Source organism: Bos indicus x Bos taurus, chromosome 10 (assembly GCF_003369695.1).
Source record: "Bos indicus x Bos taurus breed Angus x Brahman F1 hybrid chromosome 10, Bos_hybrid_MaternalHap_v2.0, whole genome shotgun sequence".
Classification (NCBI taxonomy): domain Eukaryota; kingdom Metazoa; phylum Chordata; class Mammalia; order Artiodactyla; family Bovidae; genus Bos; species Bos indicus x Bos taurus.
Window position 1 is genome coordinate 30,178,782 of NC_040085.1, and position 21,546 is coordinate 30,200,327.

The 21,546-nt window shown below is 36.1% G+C and overlaps 1 protein-coding gene across 1 annotated transcript in view; it reads left to right on the forward strand.

The window, feature by feature from the left end:
* KNL1 (kinetochore scaffold 1) overlaps positions 1 to 17,108 on the forward strand; it is a 64,819-nt gene extending 47,711 nt beyond the window's left edge. Inside the window, 13 exon segments of the mRNA XM_027553545.1 lie at positions 931 to 1,021; positions 1,847 to 1,963; positions 2,848 to 2,935; positions 7,907 to 7,984; positions 8,150 to 8,189; positions 9,432 to 9,533; positions 9,974 to 10,074; positions 12,799 to 12,867; positions 13,576 to 13,685; positions 13,895 to 14,013; positions 14,696 to 14,818; positions 15,560 to 15,653; positions 15,655 to 17,108. Of these exon segments, the coding sequence (XP_027409346.1) occupies positions 931 to 1,021; positions 1,847 to 1,963; positions 2,848 to 2,935; positions 7,907 to 7,984; positions 8,150 to 8,189; positions 9,432 to 9,533; positions 9,974 to 10,074; positions 12,799 to 12,867; positions 13,576 to 13,685; positions 13,895 to 14,013; positions 14,696 to 14,818; positions 15,560 to 15,653; positions 15,655 to 15,678 (1,156 nt within the window). The 3' untranslated portion in view covers positions 15,679 to 17,108.
* Positions 17,109 to 21,546: the final 4,438 nt, after the last annotated feature.

The window sequence follows — 21,546 nt, forward strand, 5'->3', positions numbered from 1 at the left end:
AAAAGAAGATAGTACCCTTTAGAGATTTATATAGTGCCTAAAAGTAAGATTGCCTTTGGGTTTATAGTTTTATCACACTTGCTCTTAGTTTGCTTTATAAAAGAACATGGTTTTAATCAAGACTGTAGCTCAGTGGTTTGGTGTAAGTAGATGCAGCAGACTAATTTACAAATTAGGTATATCTAGATTTTCACAGGTAAACCAAAACTTACAACTCAAGGCAGTGTTTATATCATACTTATCTAGAACTGTCAAACTGAATTTGAACCAATCTAACAAACAGAAAAGAAATGAAGTAATCTTTTAAGCATCATGTAGTTTTAAAACTTTTGGTGGTAAACACACTGTAGTGTACATAGATGTCAAAAGATAATGTACACATGAAACATATAACCAGTGTTTTAAACCAGTGTCTTAAACCAGTGTTACCTCAGTAAATAAAAATAAATTAAAGGGAATTATAGTTTTAAAGGGCTTCCCTTGTGGCTCAGCTGGTAAAGAACTACAACTTTCCAACAATTATGCATTCACAAGCCCTTAAAGGATTCTTTATAAGCAACATATTGAGTTGACCAAAAAGTTTGTTTGGTTTTAAGTAAAAATAAAAGACATATTTTTCATTTCACCAAGAACTTTATTGAACAGTGTATTCATTAACCGAATAAGCTTCTTGACCAAAACAGTATTTTCATTTTGAAACAAGTTGATGCCTTGAGATGAGAATTCTATTTGGGAGGGAAATCTTTTTGAATCATAACATTCTTGAACTGTTCTACAAGTGTTGAAATAGTCAGACGGGCCACTATTCCTGAGTGAATTCCCCTCTTTATGTAGAAAAGACCTAGGAAAAATTAAGTATGCCTGTAGATCTAAATTGAATCATTCGGGTTGACTTCTGAACTCTGTGCTAATTAACTTTTCTCTATTTAGATTAAAGCTTTCTGCACTAAACCAAGATAAACTGTTGACTGATATAAATAGGAACCTGTGGGAAAAAATGAAACACTGCTCTGATGAGGAGGTACTTTTGTCTTATTTTCTGAATGGGAATCACTATAGACATTACAGTGTTTATTGTGAAATTAGTACCTGTTACTTGATAATTGGACTTCACTGGTAGCTCAGCTGGTAAAGAATCTATCTGCCATGCAGGAGACCTCACTTCAGTTCCTGGGTCGGGAAGATCCCCTGGAGGAGGGCATGGCAACCCATTCTTGTATTCTTGTCTGGAGAATCTCCATGGGCAGTAGAGCCTGGAGGGCTACAGTCCATGGGGTCACAAAGAGTAGGACACAACTGAGCGACTAAGCACTCACACACAAATACATACACATACTCACACTTGATAATTAGTGGTGAGTTCTTTAGTTTACTTCTCAGATATAATATGTCAGTAGGATTTTATTATACATGAATGATTGTTAGTATAGAATCTTACATTTCTTACATGATCAATTTAATATATGAAATACGTTTGAAATTTAGAGTTCCCTTCTTGTTTGCTTTTCACTTAGATTTAGATAGGGAAGAGATAGACTTTAATTGATTAAATAAGCAACTCATTTTATATTTGCCCTGATTGAAGTTTTATTAACTAAGAACCTGTCATTTTCTAATTTGTAATATAAATTAATTTTGTACTGGAATTATTCAACTGGAATCAAAGTTGAAATCTTTGGTTCTGGACTTAAGCTATTAAGTGAAATTAAATTTGCAAATAAGAAGCCTTAGGAATCATAGTCTAGGATGGGCAAATCTTAGCACATAGCAGCTGAACCAGCCTTCCCAGACCTTTTGCCTTTTCTAACTCGTTTGTTTTAATGCAGTGTAATCTTTGACTTTACAGCTGAAGGCCTTTGGAATTTACTTGAACAAAATAAAATCACGTTTTACCAAGATGACTAAAGTCTTCACTCACCAAGGAAAAGTGGCTTTATACAGCAAGCTGGTGCAGTCAGCTCAGGTAATTTGAGACTGTTAAGAGCTTAGAAAGATCTATTAAAATTACTTTATAGTGATTGTAGAATATGAAGAATGTTCCTTAGGAGACATGTGAATGAGAGTTGGGCAAAAACTTAAAATTGTTCATAAGAAGTGAGGTTCAGTTTAACAAAAGTAGTAAATCCTGGCATATGTCTCGTCTCAAATTATATATATTGAAATAAAACAATATAGAATTATGATCTTCCTTTGCTAAGGAAGATCTGTGCTCTGGTATTATCTTCCTCATAGTCCATACTCAGCTATGCATGTGTATGTGTATTTTAAAAAAATAGATTTTCCGAAATTATCATCCTTGAAGAAAGGTCCTACATAAAAAAATTTTCATTGGCAAATAAGTCTGAAAAGTGTTACATACAGTGTCCCCCTTTTGGAGAAATATAATAGCTAACATATTAAAGTCTAAGGTCAGAATTTTTTTTTTTTTTTTTGGTCTAAAAAGAAAAAATGCTATAATTCTATTTGAACAGTGTTTCCCAAATTTATTTGACCATAGATCATTTTTATAAACTCTAAGTTATATATATTAATAGAAATCTAAAATAAAGTATAAAATATGAATTAATATTAATCTGTTATGTATGCTTAAAAAACTTTTTTTAAGACAAGACTAGAAGTTTTGATCTTTTAGATTTGCCTGTTCATGGGACTTCCCTGGTGATCCAGTGGTTAAGACTCTGCACTTCCACTGCACGGGGCCAAAACAAAAATAACAACAAGCAAACAAAAAGATTTGCTTGATCATAAATTAGATGTAGCAGTTATGTTAGCAGTTTGAACTGTTTATAATGTTATAATGTTTTGTTTTGAGGTTTAACTTGACAGTCTATGATATTGTGTGTTTAGAGTGAGAGAGAGAAACTTCATAAAAGGATAAATGAGATGGACAACACACTTAAGAAGATTGATAACTATCTTACCGAGGTGGAAATAGGTAAAATATCTTGAATACTTTTCCAAAAGATAATTTAATTGTATCTAAATCCTTCCCTACTTTGCTAGTAGCACTATGCTGAAGCCTGGTTAGCAGCTTGAGACATTAAATTGGAGCAACTCCTTTACTGTGGTCATTCATAACATAATCAAGAAATACCCAAAATAATAAGTCTCTTTGGAAAACTCTTCATAACCTAGACCGTAATCTTGTGTTTTTTTTTTTAATAAATGAACTTATTTATCCTTTCAGTTTGGTCTCTCAGTATCCCAACTTGTTAGTTTTGTCTTGAAACTGCTTTTTCAAAGATCGCAAAATTTCACATAATCATCAAATTTGGTCGCTCTCAGTCCTTAGCCATCTAGACCTCTTTCAGTATTTGACACTGCTGATTATTCTTTTCTTCCTGTAACGTTCTTCTCCCTGAACTCTATGATATTGCTCTATCTTGATACTGTTCTTTTCTCCTGACTCTTCCTTTTAGCTCCTCTCTTGTCCCTTTTCTAACTAACCCCTTGTGTAACATTCATCTATTCATTTCTATATTTTCTCCCCTAATACTTTCATCTGCCTTAACAATTATGTTTATATGAATGATTCCCAAATTCAGTTAAATTCATCCAGCATTTGTTCAGCACCTACTACCTGCCAGATATTGCACTTAGTGTCAGAAAAAATATATACACAGATTTTTGCCCATTTTTAAATGTTTATTTATTTAGGCTGCTGTGGGTCTTCACTGTGGTGTGCAGGCTTCTCTAGTTGTGGCATGTGGGCTTAGGTACAGTATGTGGCATCTTGGTTCCCCAACCAGGGATGGAACCTGAACCCCATGCATTGGAAGCTTGGAGTCTTATCCACTGGACCACCCGGGATGTCCCAGATTTTTGCCTTCAAGTGACTTGTAATCATTTTGCATGAGGGCATCTTTCTCTTCTCTTGAGTTCCAGACTTAACATTTCCAGCTTCTTGCTGAACCTTTCAACAAAAGTGTCCTTTAAGCACCTTAAACATTATGTGAAAAAATGAAAGTTATTGTCTTCCATTTTCAAAATAATATCTGAAAATTTGTTGTCTATGATGCTTCTCATTTGTATTAAGTGTCACCATTCTTATAAATTGTAAAAGGCTCATAACTTTTATTGTCTTTGAGTTTTATTGTCTTTTATCAAATCCTGTTATATCCGCTTCAGTATCTTCTGTATTCTTCCCCATTCCCATTAACACTATCATTAATTCTGACATGTGCCATTTCAGATCTTCTAACTAATCTTTCTACACTCTTAATTTCATTCTCTCTCTTTCCAGTCCAACCTGTACATTGCTGCAGGATTAATAATTATAAAGGACAGTATTCATTATGTTCAGTTCAGTTCAGTCACTGTCGTGTCCGACTCTTTGCAACCCAGGGACTGCAGCACACCAGGCTTCCCTGTCCATCCCCAGCTCCTGGAGCCTGCTCAAATTCATGTCCATTGAGTTGGTGATGCCATCTAAACATCTCCTCTGTCGTCCCCTTCTCCTCCTGCCTTCCGTCTTTCCCAGCATCAGGGTCTTTTCCAATGTGTCAGTTCTAATCAGGTATCCAAAGTATTGGAGCTTCAGCATCAGTCCTTCCAATGAATATTCAGGGTTGATTTCCTTTAGGATTGACTGGTTGGATCTCCTTGCAATCCAAGGGACTCTCAAGAGTCTTCTCCAACACCACAGTTCAGAAGCATCAATTCTTTGGTGCTCAGTTTTCTTTATGGTCCAGCTCTCCCATCCATACATGACTACTGGAAAAACCATAGCTTTGACTAGATGGATCTTTGTTGGCAAAGTAATGTCTCTGCTTTTTAATATGCTGTCTAGGTCAGTTGTAGCTTTTCTTCCAAGGAACAAGCATATTTTAATTTCATGCCTGCAATCATCATCTGCAGTGATTTTGGAGCCCTCAAAATAAAGTCTGTCACTGTTTCCATTGTTTCCCCATCTATTTGCCATGAGGTGATGGGACTGGAGGGGACCCATGATAGGACTGGATGCCATGATCTTCATTTTCTGACTATTGAGTTCTAAGCCAGCTTTTTCACTCTTCTCTTTCACTTTCATCAAGAGGCTCCTCAGTTCCTCTTCAATTTCTGCCATAAGGATGGTATCATATGCATATCTGAGGTTATTGATATTTTTCCTGGCAATCTTGATTCCAGCTTGTGCTTCATCTAGCCCGGCATTTCGCATAATGTACTCTGCATATAAGTTAAATAAGTAGGGTGACAATATACAGCCTTGACGTACTCCTTTCTCAATTTGGAGCCAGTCTGTTGTTCCATGTCCAGTTCTAACTGTTGCTTCTTGACCTGCCTACAGATTTCTCAGGAGGCAGGTCAAGTGGTCTGGTATTTCCATCTCTTTAAGGATTTTCCACAGTGTGTTGTGATCCACACAGTCAAAGGCTTTGGTGTAGTCAATAAAGCAGAGTTCCTGGAACTCTCTTTTTCTACGATCCAGCAGATGTTGGCAATTTGATCTCTGGTTCCTCTGCCTTTTCTAAATCCAGTTTGAACTTCTGGAAGTTCTCGTTCACATACTGTTGAAGCCTCACTTGGAGAATTTTGAGCATTACTTTGCTAGTGTGTGAGATGAGTGCAATTGTGCCGTAGTTTAAACATTCTGTGACATTGCCTTTCTTTGGGATTGGAATGAAAACTGACCTTTTCCAGTCCTGTGGCCACTGCTGAATTTTCCAAATTTGCTGGCATATTGAGTGCAGCACTTTAACAATATCATCTTCTAGGACTTGAAATAGCTCACCTGGAATTCTACCACCTCCACTAGCTTTGTTCGTAGTGATGCTTCCTTAGGCCCACTTGACTTCAGACTCAGGGTGTCTGGCTCTAGGTGAGTGATCACACCATTGTGGTTGTCTGGATCATGAAGATCTGTTCTGTATAGTTCTTCCATGAATTCTTGCCACCTTTTTTGTGTTCCTACCCTGAGAAACTTCTGGCTTTCCATGTATTACAAAATAAAGTCCAAACTCCTGAGTTTGACATTTAGCGTTCTCAACCATCGTTTTCAGATATTCCCTTCTTACATGATTTTTACTATTACTCCCTTACACATTCTAAATTCCAACCAAATCTTGTCATTTCTATGCAGTTCTGCCACTTTGTGTTTGCCTAATACATTCTCCTTTTATTTTTTACCAAGGGATAGTGTTCTTTCTCTTGAGCTGCTATGGCTATTTTATTGTACCTATCATATCTAATTGTAATTATAGTTACTTCTTTATAGTTTACTTTCCTATCTAATTTGTAAGCTCCATTGAAGACAAAGATCAGCTTTTATTTTTCTTCATATCCTTCAAAATTCTTAGCACTATGCTTTACACAGAAAAAGTGCCTGGTGCATATTTTCTGCATTGAACTGGTAATAAATATATGAAGTCCATAATCTTAGACTGTCACACCCCTTTGTTCATTACCTTGCTTTTTCACTTCATGAAAAAAAATAGAAGCCAGAATTTCTAAACTTCCTGCTACAAAACAAACCAAACTTTTATATATCTGTATCCATTCTTTCATCCTTCCTTTCTTTTCCCTAAGATCAATCTCTCCACCTAAACTTTGAATTGCAGCCTCTCTTGTCTTCTCAGGAATCTTATCACACTGACTTTCCCTTATCTCTTGTATTTACAACCTCTCTGCCTCCTCCACTGAATATATTCACTTCTTACCTTTAAAAGTACCAACAATCACACTCTTTCTCTAGTTGCCACTGAATGGCTCTCTATTTCTGTCTTCTTTCTTCATTATTCCTTGAGCAAATTACGAAGTACCTATCATGTGCTTTGTATAGTGCTTGGTGCTAAGACTACTGTAGTGATTAAAAACAAAACTTTATGCCCTTGTGGAGTATTTTTTTTTTTTTGTCAACTCTCCCATTACTATCTTTTAATTCAAACATTCATATATTAAGAAAGGCTTCCATACTTTAAGTTTTTACATTACTATACAGAGCTCCAATGCTATTTTAGTTTCATATTACAGGAGATCACATTCAAATATGTTTGGATTTGACAATTTGCTTTTACAATATTGAGGAAAGATTATAAGCATTAAATAGTGGAAGAGTGGTTCCAGGGTGCCGTAAGTTCCTGAAGTAGAAATCTGTCAGGTCAGGAGAGGCTTCCCTTTGAGGAAGTGGCATTTAAGCCAAGGTCTGAAGAATAAGTTGGGGCTAAAGTGAGAAGGGAGGGAAAAGCAGACTGCTCAATATGAATAACACAGGCAGAAGCCTTTCTATGGAAAAGAATATACCAAGTAAAAGGATCTGAAATAAGGCAAATGTGGCTAGAATAGAGAGAACAAAAGGGAACATAGTCTAAGATAAAGCTGGAGATGCCAGCTTTAGGGACCAGGTCAAGGAGGGCCTCTTAAGGAATTTTGACTTTTTCTGAGAACAGTGAATAGCCATTTGAAGGGTGTTAAGCATTGGCTGTAAATTAAGAAGTTAAGCAGTTATTGGATGGTATGGTTAATAAAGGACAATAGTTTATATAAAGGGAACTTAGTAGTGGTGAAGGAAAAAAGTAGATTCACAAAATATTTCTGAGGTAAAAGTCTAAAGTTGATTTGGATGTGGGGAGAGAGAAGGCTTTTAGGGATGATTCCAAAGTATCAGAAATAAATTTAAATATGTGTGTGTGCATTTATATATGTGTATGTGTTCCTGCTTAGTCCATGGGGTTGCCTAACAATAATTTTGATGTATGCAAATTATATATGAACAATTTCCATCTGCCACTAGAAGCAAGTCTTACGAAATTATTATTTTATCTCAATGCTTTTTTGTCAAGGAAGAGGTGGGTTAGCATAAATGCTTGTGAAATATTCTTAACACGACATTTTGGGACCATCTCTTCTTTTCATCTCTGGTTGTTTAGTTATTTTTGACTGAGTTATTTTAATCCATGGTCTACTTTAGAAACTAAGAGTTTGGAGGATGAACAGAAAGACAGTCCTGTGGAAGAACTGAATTCTGAAGTGAGAGCTGCAGAGAAAGGTAACTGATTTAATTAGGGAGGTAAATGGGGAAAAAATCCTCTGTTCTGAGTTTTTTATTTAAATGAGATTAATGAGATAGACTTTTCAATAAAACAGATGATTTGTATACCAGTATTTTAATGTGTACATTCTGATAGATTTGTTTTTGTTTTTCTTTTCAAAGAACTGGAACAGCTGAAAACTGAGGAAGAAAAGCTTCAAAGGTTAGCCTTCAGTTTGAGTGTTAGAAAATATGCTAACCTCTACATGGTTAAGTGATTTCCTACCTCCAGCAACTGACAAGATTGAGAACATGAATATTGACTAAGGTTGAGCCAGGGCTTCTACTCCACTTTGAACTTGACCTTGGAGGCCATCTTAGCAGTATTCTCTAAGCATTTATTGCTTACAAAGCATTAATCCAAGGCAGTAGTTCTCAAGCTTGTGTAATATCAGGATCCTGTTAAAGAAAATCTAGCATTAAACTACTTTTATATGACACTTAACTGTAAATAAATATAAAATGAGGTGTGTTTCTTATACTCTGGATCTTAATTTAACTGTAAGACTCAAAGAAATCAAATACAAATAATGACAAAACCAGTAAAATTCCAACTGGAAACATTAACTTGATAGGTGATAATAATTTAGCTAAAATTAAATTGATGCTAGCAAAATGACTAACAAAATATAAATTCTGTTTAGCTCTAATAAGCTAAACAAAACCAAATGCATGCACCAAAATTATGGCATGTTTAATTTTTAAGGTGGGCATTCTTATGGTCTATATTATGCTTATATTTTTAACATCAAAATGAAAATTAAATTTTTTTGAGGTTAGTTTTTGTTAATTTATTTTTAATTGGAGGATAATTGCTTTACAATATCGTGTTAGCTTCTGCCATACAACAATGTGAATCAGCCATAAGGATACATATTCTAGTGTGGTGGATGAACCTAGAGCTTGTTAGAAAGAGTGAATTAAGTCAGAAAGAGAAAAACAAATACCATATATTAATGCATGTATATGGGACCTAGAAAAATGGTACTGACGAACCTATTTGTAGTGCGGGAATAGAGACATAGACATAGAGAATGGACTTTAGACATAGCAGAAAGAGAGGATAGGATGAATTGTGAGACCAGCATTGAAACGTATGTATTACCACATGTAAAATAGATCAGTAATGGGAAGTGTTGTATAACACAGGGAGCTCGGTGTTTTTTAGCAACCTAGGAGGGTGGGATGGGGTGGAGGGGGGAATGTAAATTTTAATAATAATAGACCCAAACTTCTAGTTTAATGTTTATTTAAAAAAAACCTAAAAATGCAAAAATATACGTCATTCACCTCACTGGGGGAGCCATTTAGCACATGGCTTTTAGTCATAAACTTTTATTTTAATGATGTCTGAATTCTCTAGCAGTGACCTTATCTTTCTGTGAATACCTGGTTTGATTTGCAGAAATTTCTTAGAGCTGGAGATACAGAAAGAGCAGATCCTTGCTCAATTAGACTTTGTGCAAAAACAAACAAAGAGAACTGAAGAGCTACTGGATCAGTTGAGGTAAGGGAAAACAGGTAGCATTAATTTGTGTTTTATCCTGTACCTTTGTGGTTGTCTCAGTCCACTAGTGCAGTTGACATGTGTTTGTAATGTGTATCACTGTTTTTAAGCTATAATGCAATGTATTCTCAAAAAGAATAATTTTTGAAGCTGAAAGTATACAAGGTGGGAGAGCTATGAAATTTGTAATGTTAAAATATTTAATATTTTATATTGCCTAGACTTGGCTTTTCTCTGACATATAACTCAAAATTGAGTCAGTTCTTATTTCTTTCAAAAGCATAAGTTTGTACATTCACAGTCTTGGAATTAAAATAATGACTGTCTCCCAAGCCAGTAGAAAACTCCAGTAGCTGCTGATGGTACTATTCAGGTGGTAGAAGAAATTAACTCTCTTCTTTTATCTTAAAAATGTTTTTTTGTCTTTTCTCTTTCTTCAGCTTGTCTGAATGGGATGTCATTGAGTGGAGTGATGATCAAGCTGTATTCACCTTTCTTTATGACACAATAGAACTCATCATTACCTTTGGAGAGCCAGTAGGTAAGTAGCAATAATAAGATAATTCCTCTGCAGATAAATGTATGCTTAAACTTACTAAAGATTCATATCTTTGTTTTAATGTAATATTAACATGTATTGACATGATGAAAGTACTGCTGAAAATCTTAAAAGAGGCAATCACTTTAATTAGTGATAATAGAATTTTATTTTATTAAATAAAAAGTAAAAACCTTCAGCTGGTGAAAAGTTGCCCTTTGTTGAATTACATTAGATAATAGAATTTTTGCCTATCCAGAAAAATGGATCAACATGCTCTTCACATCTATTTAGTCTGACTTCTTTTTTTTCATCAGTCTGTCTGTTGTGATAGAGTATTTGCTCTAATGCTGATGATTCTTGACTGGGTTTTTGATGTACATAAGTTAACCCAAAAAGCTAATTGGAAATTCTCTGTATATTGATTGGTAGGTTTATCAAAATAGGTAAACATCACTAGATGGTAAGTTGATAGAGTCCTAGCTATTTTGTTATAATCTCCTGTCAGTATCTTTAGGTCTCTTCTCTTGAAACAACTTCAGCATGGCCAGCCCTGGGTGAACATGGCCAAACTGAAACTTTGAATCTTTATAATTTCTCAGCCTTGTCCAAGCCCAATTCTCCTTAACAGTTCCTGGGAACTCCTTGTCTGTTCAGTGATTAGGACTTGCGCTTTTACTACCATGGCCCCAGGTTCAGTCTCTGGTTGAGAAACTAAAATCCTGTAAATCGTGTGGAACAACCCCCCCACCACCACCGCCACCATAAAAAAGTTCCTTTTCTAAATGAATAGCATCAACTTCTGTTCAGGTCCGAAATTAAAAGTTAGGAATCACTCTGTACCGCTTTCTTCTTTACCTGGCATATCTAAATTATGACTTACTGATTCATATTTAACATTCTTCTACTTTTTTGTGTCTCTTCTGCCAAGAGACACCTTCAGTCTGTACAATAACATATAGATAGTCTTTCTGGAACTTTTTCTTTTCCCCTCTATTTCTTTCTCCTTCCTGTAGCTGTAGTAATTGTTGAAAATTTTATCATGTACCTCCTACTCTTAAACTGATGATCAAAATGCTTATAACCTGTAAAGCCTTGAATGAATTGAATTTTTCCTCCTTTTCCTGCCTCATCTGACACTGTTCTCTGCACATCGGCCACAGTGAATTTCTTTCATTTCTTTAAAAGATCATGGTCATTCATGCTCAGTCATATTCCATCCTACCTCAGGACATTCATCCTGATGTTTCTTATGCCTGGAAACTTTTGCCCTATCTTAGTCCTTCTGGGTTGCCATTTTAAAAATACCATAAACTGGGACTTCCCTGGTGGTCCAGTGGTATAGAATCCGCCTTCCAGTGCAAGGGACATGGGTTCAATCCCTGGATGGGGAACTAAGATCCCACACGTCTTGGGACAGCTAAGTCCATGCACTGAAACTATGGAGCCACCGGCACGTTCTAGAACCCATGTTCCACAACAAGAGAGGCCTGCATGCTGCAACTAGAGAAAATTTAAAAATATAAAATTTTACATACCATACACCAAGTAGCTTATAAACAACAGAAATTTATTTCTCACAGTTCTGGAGGCTGGAAGCTCAAGATACAGATGCCAGTATGGTCAGGCAAGGGCCCTCTTCCAGGCTGCAGACTCCATTGTATCCTCACATAACTAGCTAGCTCTTCAAGGTCTCTGTTTTAAGAGCACTAATCCCATTCATAAGGGCTCCATCCTTATGATCTAAGCACCTCCCAAAGGTCCCACCTCCTACAACTATCACAGGGGGCATTAAGTTTTCAGCCTATGAATTTTCAGACCATAGCACCTCCTCTTCACCAAGTAAATGTCTACTAATAGTCCTTAAGAGCTCAACTAAATTATCACTTTCTCAGGAAAGTTTTCCTTGACTCTTCTTTTACTCACTCCCTCTGCTATTTGCCCTCCTGGTATATGTTCTAATTGCTTCATGCAGTTTTCTTAATTGTGCTTATTACAGTTTGTAGTTCTTGGTGTGTTTATTAGTGCAATTATCTGTGTGTCCCCCTGAGCTGTAATTCCTTAGAGCATAGGTTGATCATGTTTGTTTGTCTCACTAGCATATCCTCAGTGCCTAACACGTAGAAAATATTCAATAGAGTGAAAAGAATCAGAATCTTAGAGACAAGAGATAACTCTGGTGTATGGAAGAACAATCAGCTCTCCTAGCTACCTAAAATTCATTGCTGTTATTTAGTCACTAAGTCACATCCAACTCTTATGTGACCCTATTCACTATAGCCCGCCAGACTCCTCTGTCTATGGGATTTCCCAGGCAAGAATACTGGAGTGGCTAAAATTACTGTGATGCTAAAAGCATAAATTGTTTTCACTGTATTTGTACAAAGATAATAGGTGTGGGGAGGTTGTAGTCATCTTCTTTATATGATTCCTAAAAAGAATATTATTTTTTCACAGACGTTAGTGTTCAAAGGAGGAGGCCCTGATAAATTTACAAAAATGTCCCACACCTTAAATTTCCTTAAAGGCCTGCCAGTTAATATAGTTCAGTGTTCTCAGGGGAAACTTTACATACACAGAGAATAGTATGATTCAGGGATAAAGCTTCAACTGTCTATGAAAAAACCCTGCTACCCAGAAGGAATAGGATTCTAAAGTACTGAGTTGTATGTGGCTTTAAATCAGATGATAAAAAGAAATACTGTTTTTGTGCTGGTTTTTCCCTAGTTGGTCTCCCTTTCCTGGGCAAGGCTTATAGGAAGATTGTTGATCTGAATTTTCAGTCTCTGTTAGATGGTAAGTTCAGAACATTTAATCCAACAAAACTTTGTTGGAAATTTATTTAATATTGATTAAATTATTTAATAAGTGTATATTGCTCCTTGAGAACTCTTTTATATACTAAATTAAATATAAACAACAATAGTAATTAGAAATGTGTATTAGACCAAAAACTGCTTGAGAATTGTTCTAAATATTGTGTGGGCTTTAAAAGAAATTTTAAAAAATTATTACTAAATCTTGAGTAATAGCTATTTCCATAATTTAAAAATTACCATTATGGGTACTTACTCTGTATCAGACATGTGTATTACTCACATCAACACTATTCTCCATTTTGTGATTAGAGAACTATAGCTCAAAAGCAATTTTGTGCTTAGAATCACTCAGGTAGTAAGGAAAGCCAGAATTTAAACTCAGGGTTATGTTACATTTAAACCTACACATTTATCTCAGTTTTATTCTGTATGTGATAAAGGCTTGAGTTTATATCACAGTGACTTATGTTCACTATATATGATGATTTATGTGTTTGAAAATAAAATGGAGATGATAGTTAGATACCTAGTTGTTTGAAGGTATTTCTAGTTAATATTTCTAGTGTGTATGTGTGTGTGTGTGTGTGTGTATGTGTGTGTGTGTGTGTGTGTGTATATATAATACATGAATGATAAGTAATAGCCTGCTTTTGATTTCTTTTTTTTTTTTTTTTTGCTTCCTCAGAGGATAAAGCTCCTCCTTCCTCCCTTTTAGTTCATAACCTTATTTTCCAGTACATTGAGCAACAGGAATCCTGGAAGAAGACATGTACAACACAACATCAGGTACCCAAGGTAAATTCCCACTGAAATATTTAAAGGAAATCACGTCAACTGTCCCAAAAAGCAGAACTGAAATTTTATATATGTAATAGTGAATCCTGAAATGATAAATATACTAAAGATATACTAAACTGTTTAACTTCGGGCCATTCTTTATAAAAGAGTCACTAAACCCTGAAATGTTTTTATACTTCCATCTTTTCTTTTTCTATTTTTCCCAGATGCTTCAAGAAATCTCACTGGTAGTGAGCCATTGCAAACTCCTTGGAGAGGAGATTGAGTTTTTAAAGCGATGGGGACCAAATTATAACCTAATAAGCATAGATGTGAATAATACTGAGTAAGTGTATTAGTTTCTGTAGAGCTGCCATGACAGAGTACTACAGACTGGGTGGCTTACACAATGGAAATTCATAGTCTCACAGTTCTGGAGGCTGGAAGTCTGAGGTCAGAGTGTCAGCAGGATCAGTTCCTTCTGATGGCTATGAAAGAGAATCTATTTCATGCCTCTCTCCTAATTTCTGGTGATTTGCTGGCAGTCTTTTGGCATTCCTTGTTTGTAAATATGTAATCCCGGTAGCTTCTTTTATCTTCACATGACATTCTTGCTGTGTGTATGTCTGTGTCCAAATGTTCCCTCTTTGTTAGGACACCAGTTATTTTGGATTAGGGGCCTACCCTACTCTGAAATGATCTCATCTTAACTAATTAATTCTTCAATGATCCTCTTTACAAATTAGGTCACATTCTGTTGTACTAGGGGTTAGGACTTTAATACATGAATTTTAGGAGACACAACCCATGACAGTAAGTAGTTAGTCGAAAACTTATTAAAATAATTAATAGTTTGATGACTAATGATGAAAATACAACCATAAGCATGCTTTGTTCCAGATGTTTTACCCTCTGTTCTTTTGGTAAGCAATGATGTATACCATAGTTTCAGTATAAAAAGAAAATGTATTTGTGTTTCATTCCATTTTTTTTTTTGTATTTTTAATTGAGGACCTTGTCTTTTACAGATTGAAGCTTTTATTCTCCAGCTCAGCAGCATTTGCAAAGTTTGAGATAACTTTGTCTCTCTCAGCCCACTACCCATCAGTCCCATTACCTTTCTCTATTCAAAATCACCTTGGAAACATTGGGTGAGTAAAAAGCAAGCAAGAAAGGGCTCCCAACTACTTTTTTACCTTTGTTCTTTCCTTTGAAAGATTTCTCAAAGTGGTCAGAAAATGGATAGACCATAGTGAAAGCCAGAAGTCACCTCTCTCTCTCATTTCATTGTGAAGAATTTGTTCTTTTAAAGTCAGTGACCTTCATTGCTATCTCCAGTGAATACTGGAGACCATTGGTCTATTTTTTTATATTTGCTCCATTTTATGGTCACTCCTTCGTAAAACAGGAATCAAAAAGAAAAAAATCCTGCTTAAGTTTAGCCCAGATCACATCTGAACAACTTTTATGGCCTTAAAAACAGAGTAATCACTTTAAGAACTGTGTAGTCATAGTGCTTTTCTCAGTTTGTGGAACAGACTTAAAAGTACTTCATTTCTACTGTATGTTTTGTGACTTTTTGTATACACTGCTGACGGATTGCAAGGTGATAGAGTGTAGAATATGCCCACCCCAAATCCATCAGCAAACACCAATAGTTTAGATTTTTATTGCGAGAGAAAGCAGCTAAGTCACAGTACCTCACAATTACATACATAACTGGTTCTTAGACCTTATTTTTAGAATCTCAGTTCAGATTGGACAGTCTAATTATTTCCAGACATGCCTGTTTGTGCTTCCTAGTAGATAGAGAAACCCTACTCAAAAATATGAATTTCATTGAAATGAAGACAAGTTTCCAGAAAAATTAATTAGCCTTTTGTTCTTTCCAGCCAAGATGAAGTCACTGCCATTCTATCTAAAGTGCCACTGGAAGACAACTACCTAAAGAATGTAGTCAGACAAATTTACCGAGATCTGCTTCAGGACTGACTGCCATTTCTACCACTAGAATCATGGATTTCAGTTATAAAAATCAAACACAGTACACTTAATAATAATACTTCCAGCGTTTCAATTACTGTTTAATATTCATCTTTAGGTCATAGAAGCCTAGTAAAGTTTCTTCTGATGGAAATTTCTCCCACTAAAGTTATGCTCTCTGCTTTAGTACAAACCCTTTAAGAATTAACTTTTAAGTATAAGAGGAGGGGTCACCACAGACAAAAATATTAGCCATTTTCCCATATCTAGGGCTGTGATTTTTAGGTTTCTGCCTTCTGCCTACCAAATATTTCCAGGGTAGTCAGGTCTATCTACAAACCATTCATCCTCCTTTTTTCTCCATTCCAGAGATGTTATTAAGAGAAAGCAGTAGCACTCAGCTATTGGAGTGGTTGCCATCTTCTCTTAAACACCTTGTGTTCTTTTATATAGTGTCTACTAGTATTTTCCTAATAAATATAATTTTGTAGGGAAAAATTAATTTTTGGTCTGATACATATATGTAAATATATTAATACTGTTTTTGTGTTTGTGATATAGTAAAGAGATGTATATAGAAATACATAGAGATAAAACATCTTTCTGAAGGATGCTTTACAACAAGATTCTCAGTCTCTTTCATTTAATAATAGCTTCAAACAATATCACACCCAAAACACAGATTTGTCAAGTTTTGGTAATGGTAATGAACTTTTAAGTATTGTTTTCTGAAGCCAAACACTTTCTTATACACAAAAATAGGCATGTCCATTGATAACTGCATAATCAGTATTATCTGTAAGATAGACAAATGTGAAAAAACTTCATCTACTCTTTAGTCAAATCCTAATCATGATAATTTTTGTTTCCCTTATATATTTCTCAAATATATTTACATTTTTAAACTAATTTGTCTTAATATTTTGCTTTATATTTTGGGATCAGGTTAAAGTTCTATGGGTCCCATGAATGTTATCTGCCCTCTTGATTGGCTTTTACTCCTGAACTACTAGTCAAAATAGTAAATGGTCTTTTAAGCTTCAAAAGTCAACATAAAACTCATTTGCCATAAAAATCAATATTTAAATGCTCCCTGTTTCTGTAAACTCCTTGAAAAAATTTTAAGGTCATCAATATGATGTGTTTCCCTCAAACTGCCCATGAAATTTGTTTTCTTACTGGAGTTGTTTTCTTTCTTTCTGTAAACCTAAAAAAGTAGAAGTTTTGTTTTATGCATTTTGGCAACCTGGAATGACCAGTTCCAAGGATGATTTGGCTTGTAATGATAATCTCTGCTTTCTTGGGTTTGGTGAACATAATTGTATTATTTATCTAGTTATTTGCTTTTCTAGTTGTTCAAAGTATTGGCTATTTTTATAAAATTCTTTAGAAGTTTCTTCAGTAGTGATTGGAAATAGATTTTTTTGCACTATTAAAGTACGTTTATTATGTAAAATATGTTTAAAGTGGTATCTCTTTATGAAGTTTTTTTTTTTTTTTACCCTGTATCCAGTATATCCTTGAAGATATGCCTAAGCAAGCTCACTTTAGGAATAATCACCTGTTTGAAAACTCAGATAAAATTAAAGTATGTCAGGACCTTAATAAAAGAACCAGGTACAAACCGTAGTTATTCCTTTGTCTCTAAGGCACAGTAAAAGAAAACTATTTTGAAGTCCCTTAGGAAACTATCATTTCTTAAGAATTAATGTAGTGGTTCTTAAAGTATAGTCCCTAGACTAGTGGTCCCCAACCTTTTTGGCACCAGGGACCAGTTTCATGGAAGAAAATTTTTCGACAGATTGGGGGCCAGGGGAGGGGTATGGTTCAGGCAGTAATATGAGCTATGGGGAGCAGCAGATGAAGCTTGCCCACCACTCACCTCCTGCTGTGCAACCTAGTTCCTAACATGTTGCAGACTGATACCAGTCTGTGGCCTGGGGGTTGGTGACCCCTGTTCCAGACAATCTTCCTTAGCTCTTCAAAAGTATCCATGTTGTTGACCTAAAGTCTAGACTGCCAGATATTTCTCCAACAAAAATGGATTTGGGATCAGAAGAAAACTGCAATTCACGGTCTGCAACCATGGTGGGCCACATGTAATTTCCCTCTCTACAAGGAAAGGGAAACACTTTATACAGAGGAAAGGAAAGCTAGGAGGCTACAGTAAACAAAGGCTTTTCATTGGCTCAACGCTTCCCAGAAAAGGAATCTTTCTTCTTTTTGTTGGACTCTGCCAACAATGCAAGCCATGAGAATTCCCCTTTCTGCTCTTCTTCTACTTAATTGAGGTTTTTGATTATTAATTTTTTAAAATGTCATGAAATCAAAACAGAAAGGCAGGGGAATGCTCCTAGATTACAGGAGACTAAAGAACTTTTGAAAGGCATTGCTTGATCCTTGATTGAAACAGTATTAAAAAAATTCATAAAGGATATTTTGGGGAGGTGGAAATTTGAATATTAAACTATATATTAGATAATAGTTTTGTATCAGTGTTAAATTTCTTGTGTGATAATGGTATTATGTAGGAGAATGCTCTTATTAGGAAACACATGTCTGCACTTTACTTTCAAATGATTTTTTGATCAGATCAGATCAGATCAGTCGCTCAGTCATGTCCGACTCTTTGCGACCCCATGAATTGCAGCACACCAGACTTCCCTGTCCATCACCAACTCCCGGAGTTCACTGAGACTCACATCCATCGAGTCAGTGATGCCATCCAGCCATCTCATCCTCCATTGTCCCCTTCTCTTCTTGCCCCCAATCCCTCCCCGCATCAGAGTCTTTTCCAATGAGTCAACTCTTCACATGAGGTGGCCAAAGTACTGGAGTTTCAGCTTTAGCATCATTCCTTCCAAAGAACACCCAGGACTGATCTCCTTCAGAACGGACTGGTTGGATCTCCTTGCAGTCCAAGGGACTCTCAAGAGTCTTCTCCAACACCACAGTTCAAAAGCATCAATTCTTCGGCGCTCAGCCTTCTTCACAGTCCAACTCTCACATACATACATGACCACTGGAAAAACCATAGCCTTGACTAGACGGACCTTTGTTGGCAAAGTAATGTCTCTGCTTTTCAATATGCTATCTAGGTTGGTCATAACTTTCCTTCCAAGGAGTAAGCGTCTTTTAATTTCATGGCTGCAGTCACCATCTGTAGTGATTTTGGAGCCCAGAAAAATAAAGTCTGACACTGTTTCCACTGTTTCCCCATCTATTTCCCATGAAGTGATGGGACCAGATGCCATGATCTTAGTTTTCTGAATGTTGAGCTTTAAGCTAACTTTTTCACTCTCCACTTTTACTTTCATCAAGAGGCCTTTTAAGTTCCTCTTCACTTTCTGCCATTAGGGTGGTGTCATCTGCATATCTGAGGTTATTGATATTTCCCCCGGCAATCTTGATTCCAGCTTGTGCTTCTTCCAGCCCAGCGTTTCTCATGATGTACTCTGCATATAAGTTAAATAAACAGGGTGACAATATACAGCCTTGACATACTCCTTTTCCTGTTTGGAACCAGTCTGTTGTTCCATGTCCAGTTCTAACTGTTGCTTCCTGACCTGCATACAGATTTCTCAAGAGGCAGGTCAGGTGGTCTGGGATTCCCATCTCTTTCAGAATTTTCCACAGTTTCTTGTGATCCACACAGTCAAAGGCTTTGGCATAGTCAATAAAGCAGAAATAGATGTTTTTCTGAAACTCTCTTGCTTTTTCCATGATCCAGCGGATGTTGGCAATTTGATCTCTGGTTCCTCTGCCTTTTCTAAAACCAGCTTGAACATCAGGAAGTTCACGGTTCACATATTGCTGAAGCCTGGCTTGGAGAATTTTGAGCATTACTTTACTAGCGTGTGAGATGAGTGCAATTGTGCAGTAGTTTGAGCATTCTTTGGCATTGCCTTTCTTTAATTTTATTTATTTTTGGCTGTGCTGGGTCTTCGTTGCTGAACAGGCTTTTCTCCAGTTGCAGCAAGTGGAGACTACTCTAGTTGCAGTGCATTGGCTTCTCGTGGTGGTGGCTTCTCTTGTTGTGCAGCACAGCTCTAGGGTGTTTGGGCTTCAGTAGTTGCAGTGTATAGACTCAGTAGTTGTGGCTCGGGGTTCTAGAACACAGGCTCAGTAGCTATGGTGCATGGGCTTAGTTGTTCCATGGCACATGGGATCTTCCCAGATCAGGGATCAAATGTGTGTATCCTCCATTGGCAAGAGGATTCTTTACCACTGAGCCATCAGGGAAACCCTCAAATGTTTTTTTTAAAAATATATGTGGGTATGTGCATATATGCATGTGTGTGAGAGACACAGAAAAAGTGAGAGAAAACAAATACAGCAATATGTACATAGGTGCTTAAATGCACTGTTCTTTCAACATTTCTTTAGGCTTCAATTTTTTCAAAATGAAAAATTGGAGATGAAGAGAGGTTTGCTTGCGGACTTCCCTGGTGGTCCAGTGGTTAAGGCTCTGCATTCCCATTGCAGGGGGCACAAATTCTATCCCTAGTCAGGAAACTAAGATCCCACATGCTGCACAGCGTGGCCAAAAAAGAGAGAGAGAGAGAAGAAAAAAAAGGTTTTCTTGGTGGCCAGGCACGAGAGGTAGTACAATTCTAAGATTTCATCGAGGCTCTAGGAAACACTGATGAATTGCTTTTGTTCCATAAGGAAGTATATCTTCCTGCAGCTGTTTCTGATGCAAATTTTAATCCTTCCTAGACTATGCCAAATTCTTTCTGGTGATGTTTCCCCATCCTTTAAAAATTTTTCCAAAATGAAAAATTGTATTGTGTTCTTTTTAAAAAATCGTGCTTAAATCACAAGGAAAGTAAACATTTCTCTTTTATTTTGCCCCTAGACACTCAGTTTCCCTTTTTAGAGACAACCAGTATTACCTGTTTCTTACCTGTTGTTCCAAACCTGTCTGTATACAAAAGTAAACATGTATGCAAGTAGGTATGAGTGTGTGAATATATATTTCTTCTCTCCTTTTTTACACAAATAGCCCATCAATACACACTGTCCTTTACTTTACTGTTTTCACTTAAGGACATATCTTGATAGGTTCAGATCAATACATAATGGACTTCCAACACATATTTTTGCTTTTAGTTAAATCATAGACCACTGGATAGATGTGCTATATCTATTGATAAGCATGTAGGTTGTTTATCACCTTCTGCTACTGTAAATTATGCTGAAATTTTGCATATGTGTAAGTTTATAGGAAAGCTTCCTAGAAATGGAGCTGTTAAGTCAAAGGCTAGTTGCATTTGTAACTTTAATAGATGTCAGCAAACTGCCCATTAAAATAGTCATATCAATCCTGCTAGGAATGAGTACCACAAACTTGCTAATACAGTGTGTCCCAAGCTTTTTGATGGTTATCTCAGTATGGTTTTGATTTATATTCTTCTCATGTGTGAGATTGTGCTTCTTCACATGTGCTTTAGAGCAATTTGTATGTCCTTTTCTGTGAACTATCTGTTGATAATCTTTGCCCATTTTTCTGAGTTATCTTTCTCATTGACTTGTAGGATGTGTTTATAAAAGAACTCTTTTTGATATAGGTTGCCAAATGTCCCCCATTTGTTGGTTTACTTGACATTATTTACGATGGGTTTTGCCATTTAGAATATTAAAGATATATATATAATGATGAAATAAAATTAACATTTTAAGGCAAGACAAGAAAAAATTTTTCACTGCCCTTTCAGGCCTCCTCCCTTCCCTCTAGTGTGCATTGCACATCTGCATTATGCATTAACCAAACCTCCCCAACAGCAGAAATACCTGTTCAAACATAGAGACCAGTTTTTCTTCTGGCACCAGCCGTGTAGTCCTTAGAAAAAAAATTCTTTTCTCAATCCTGTAAGAGGTCTCAATGAACTACCAC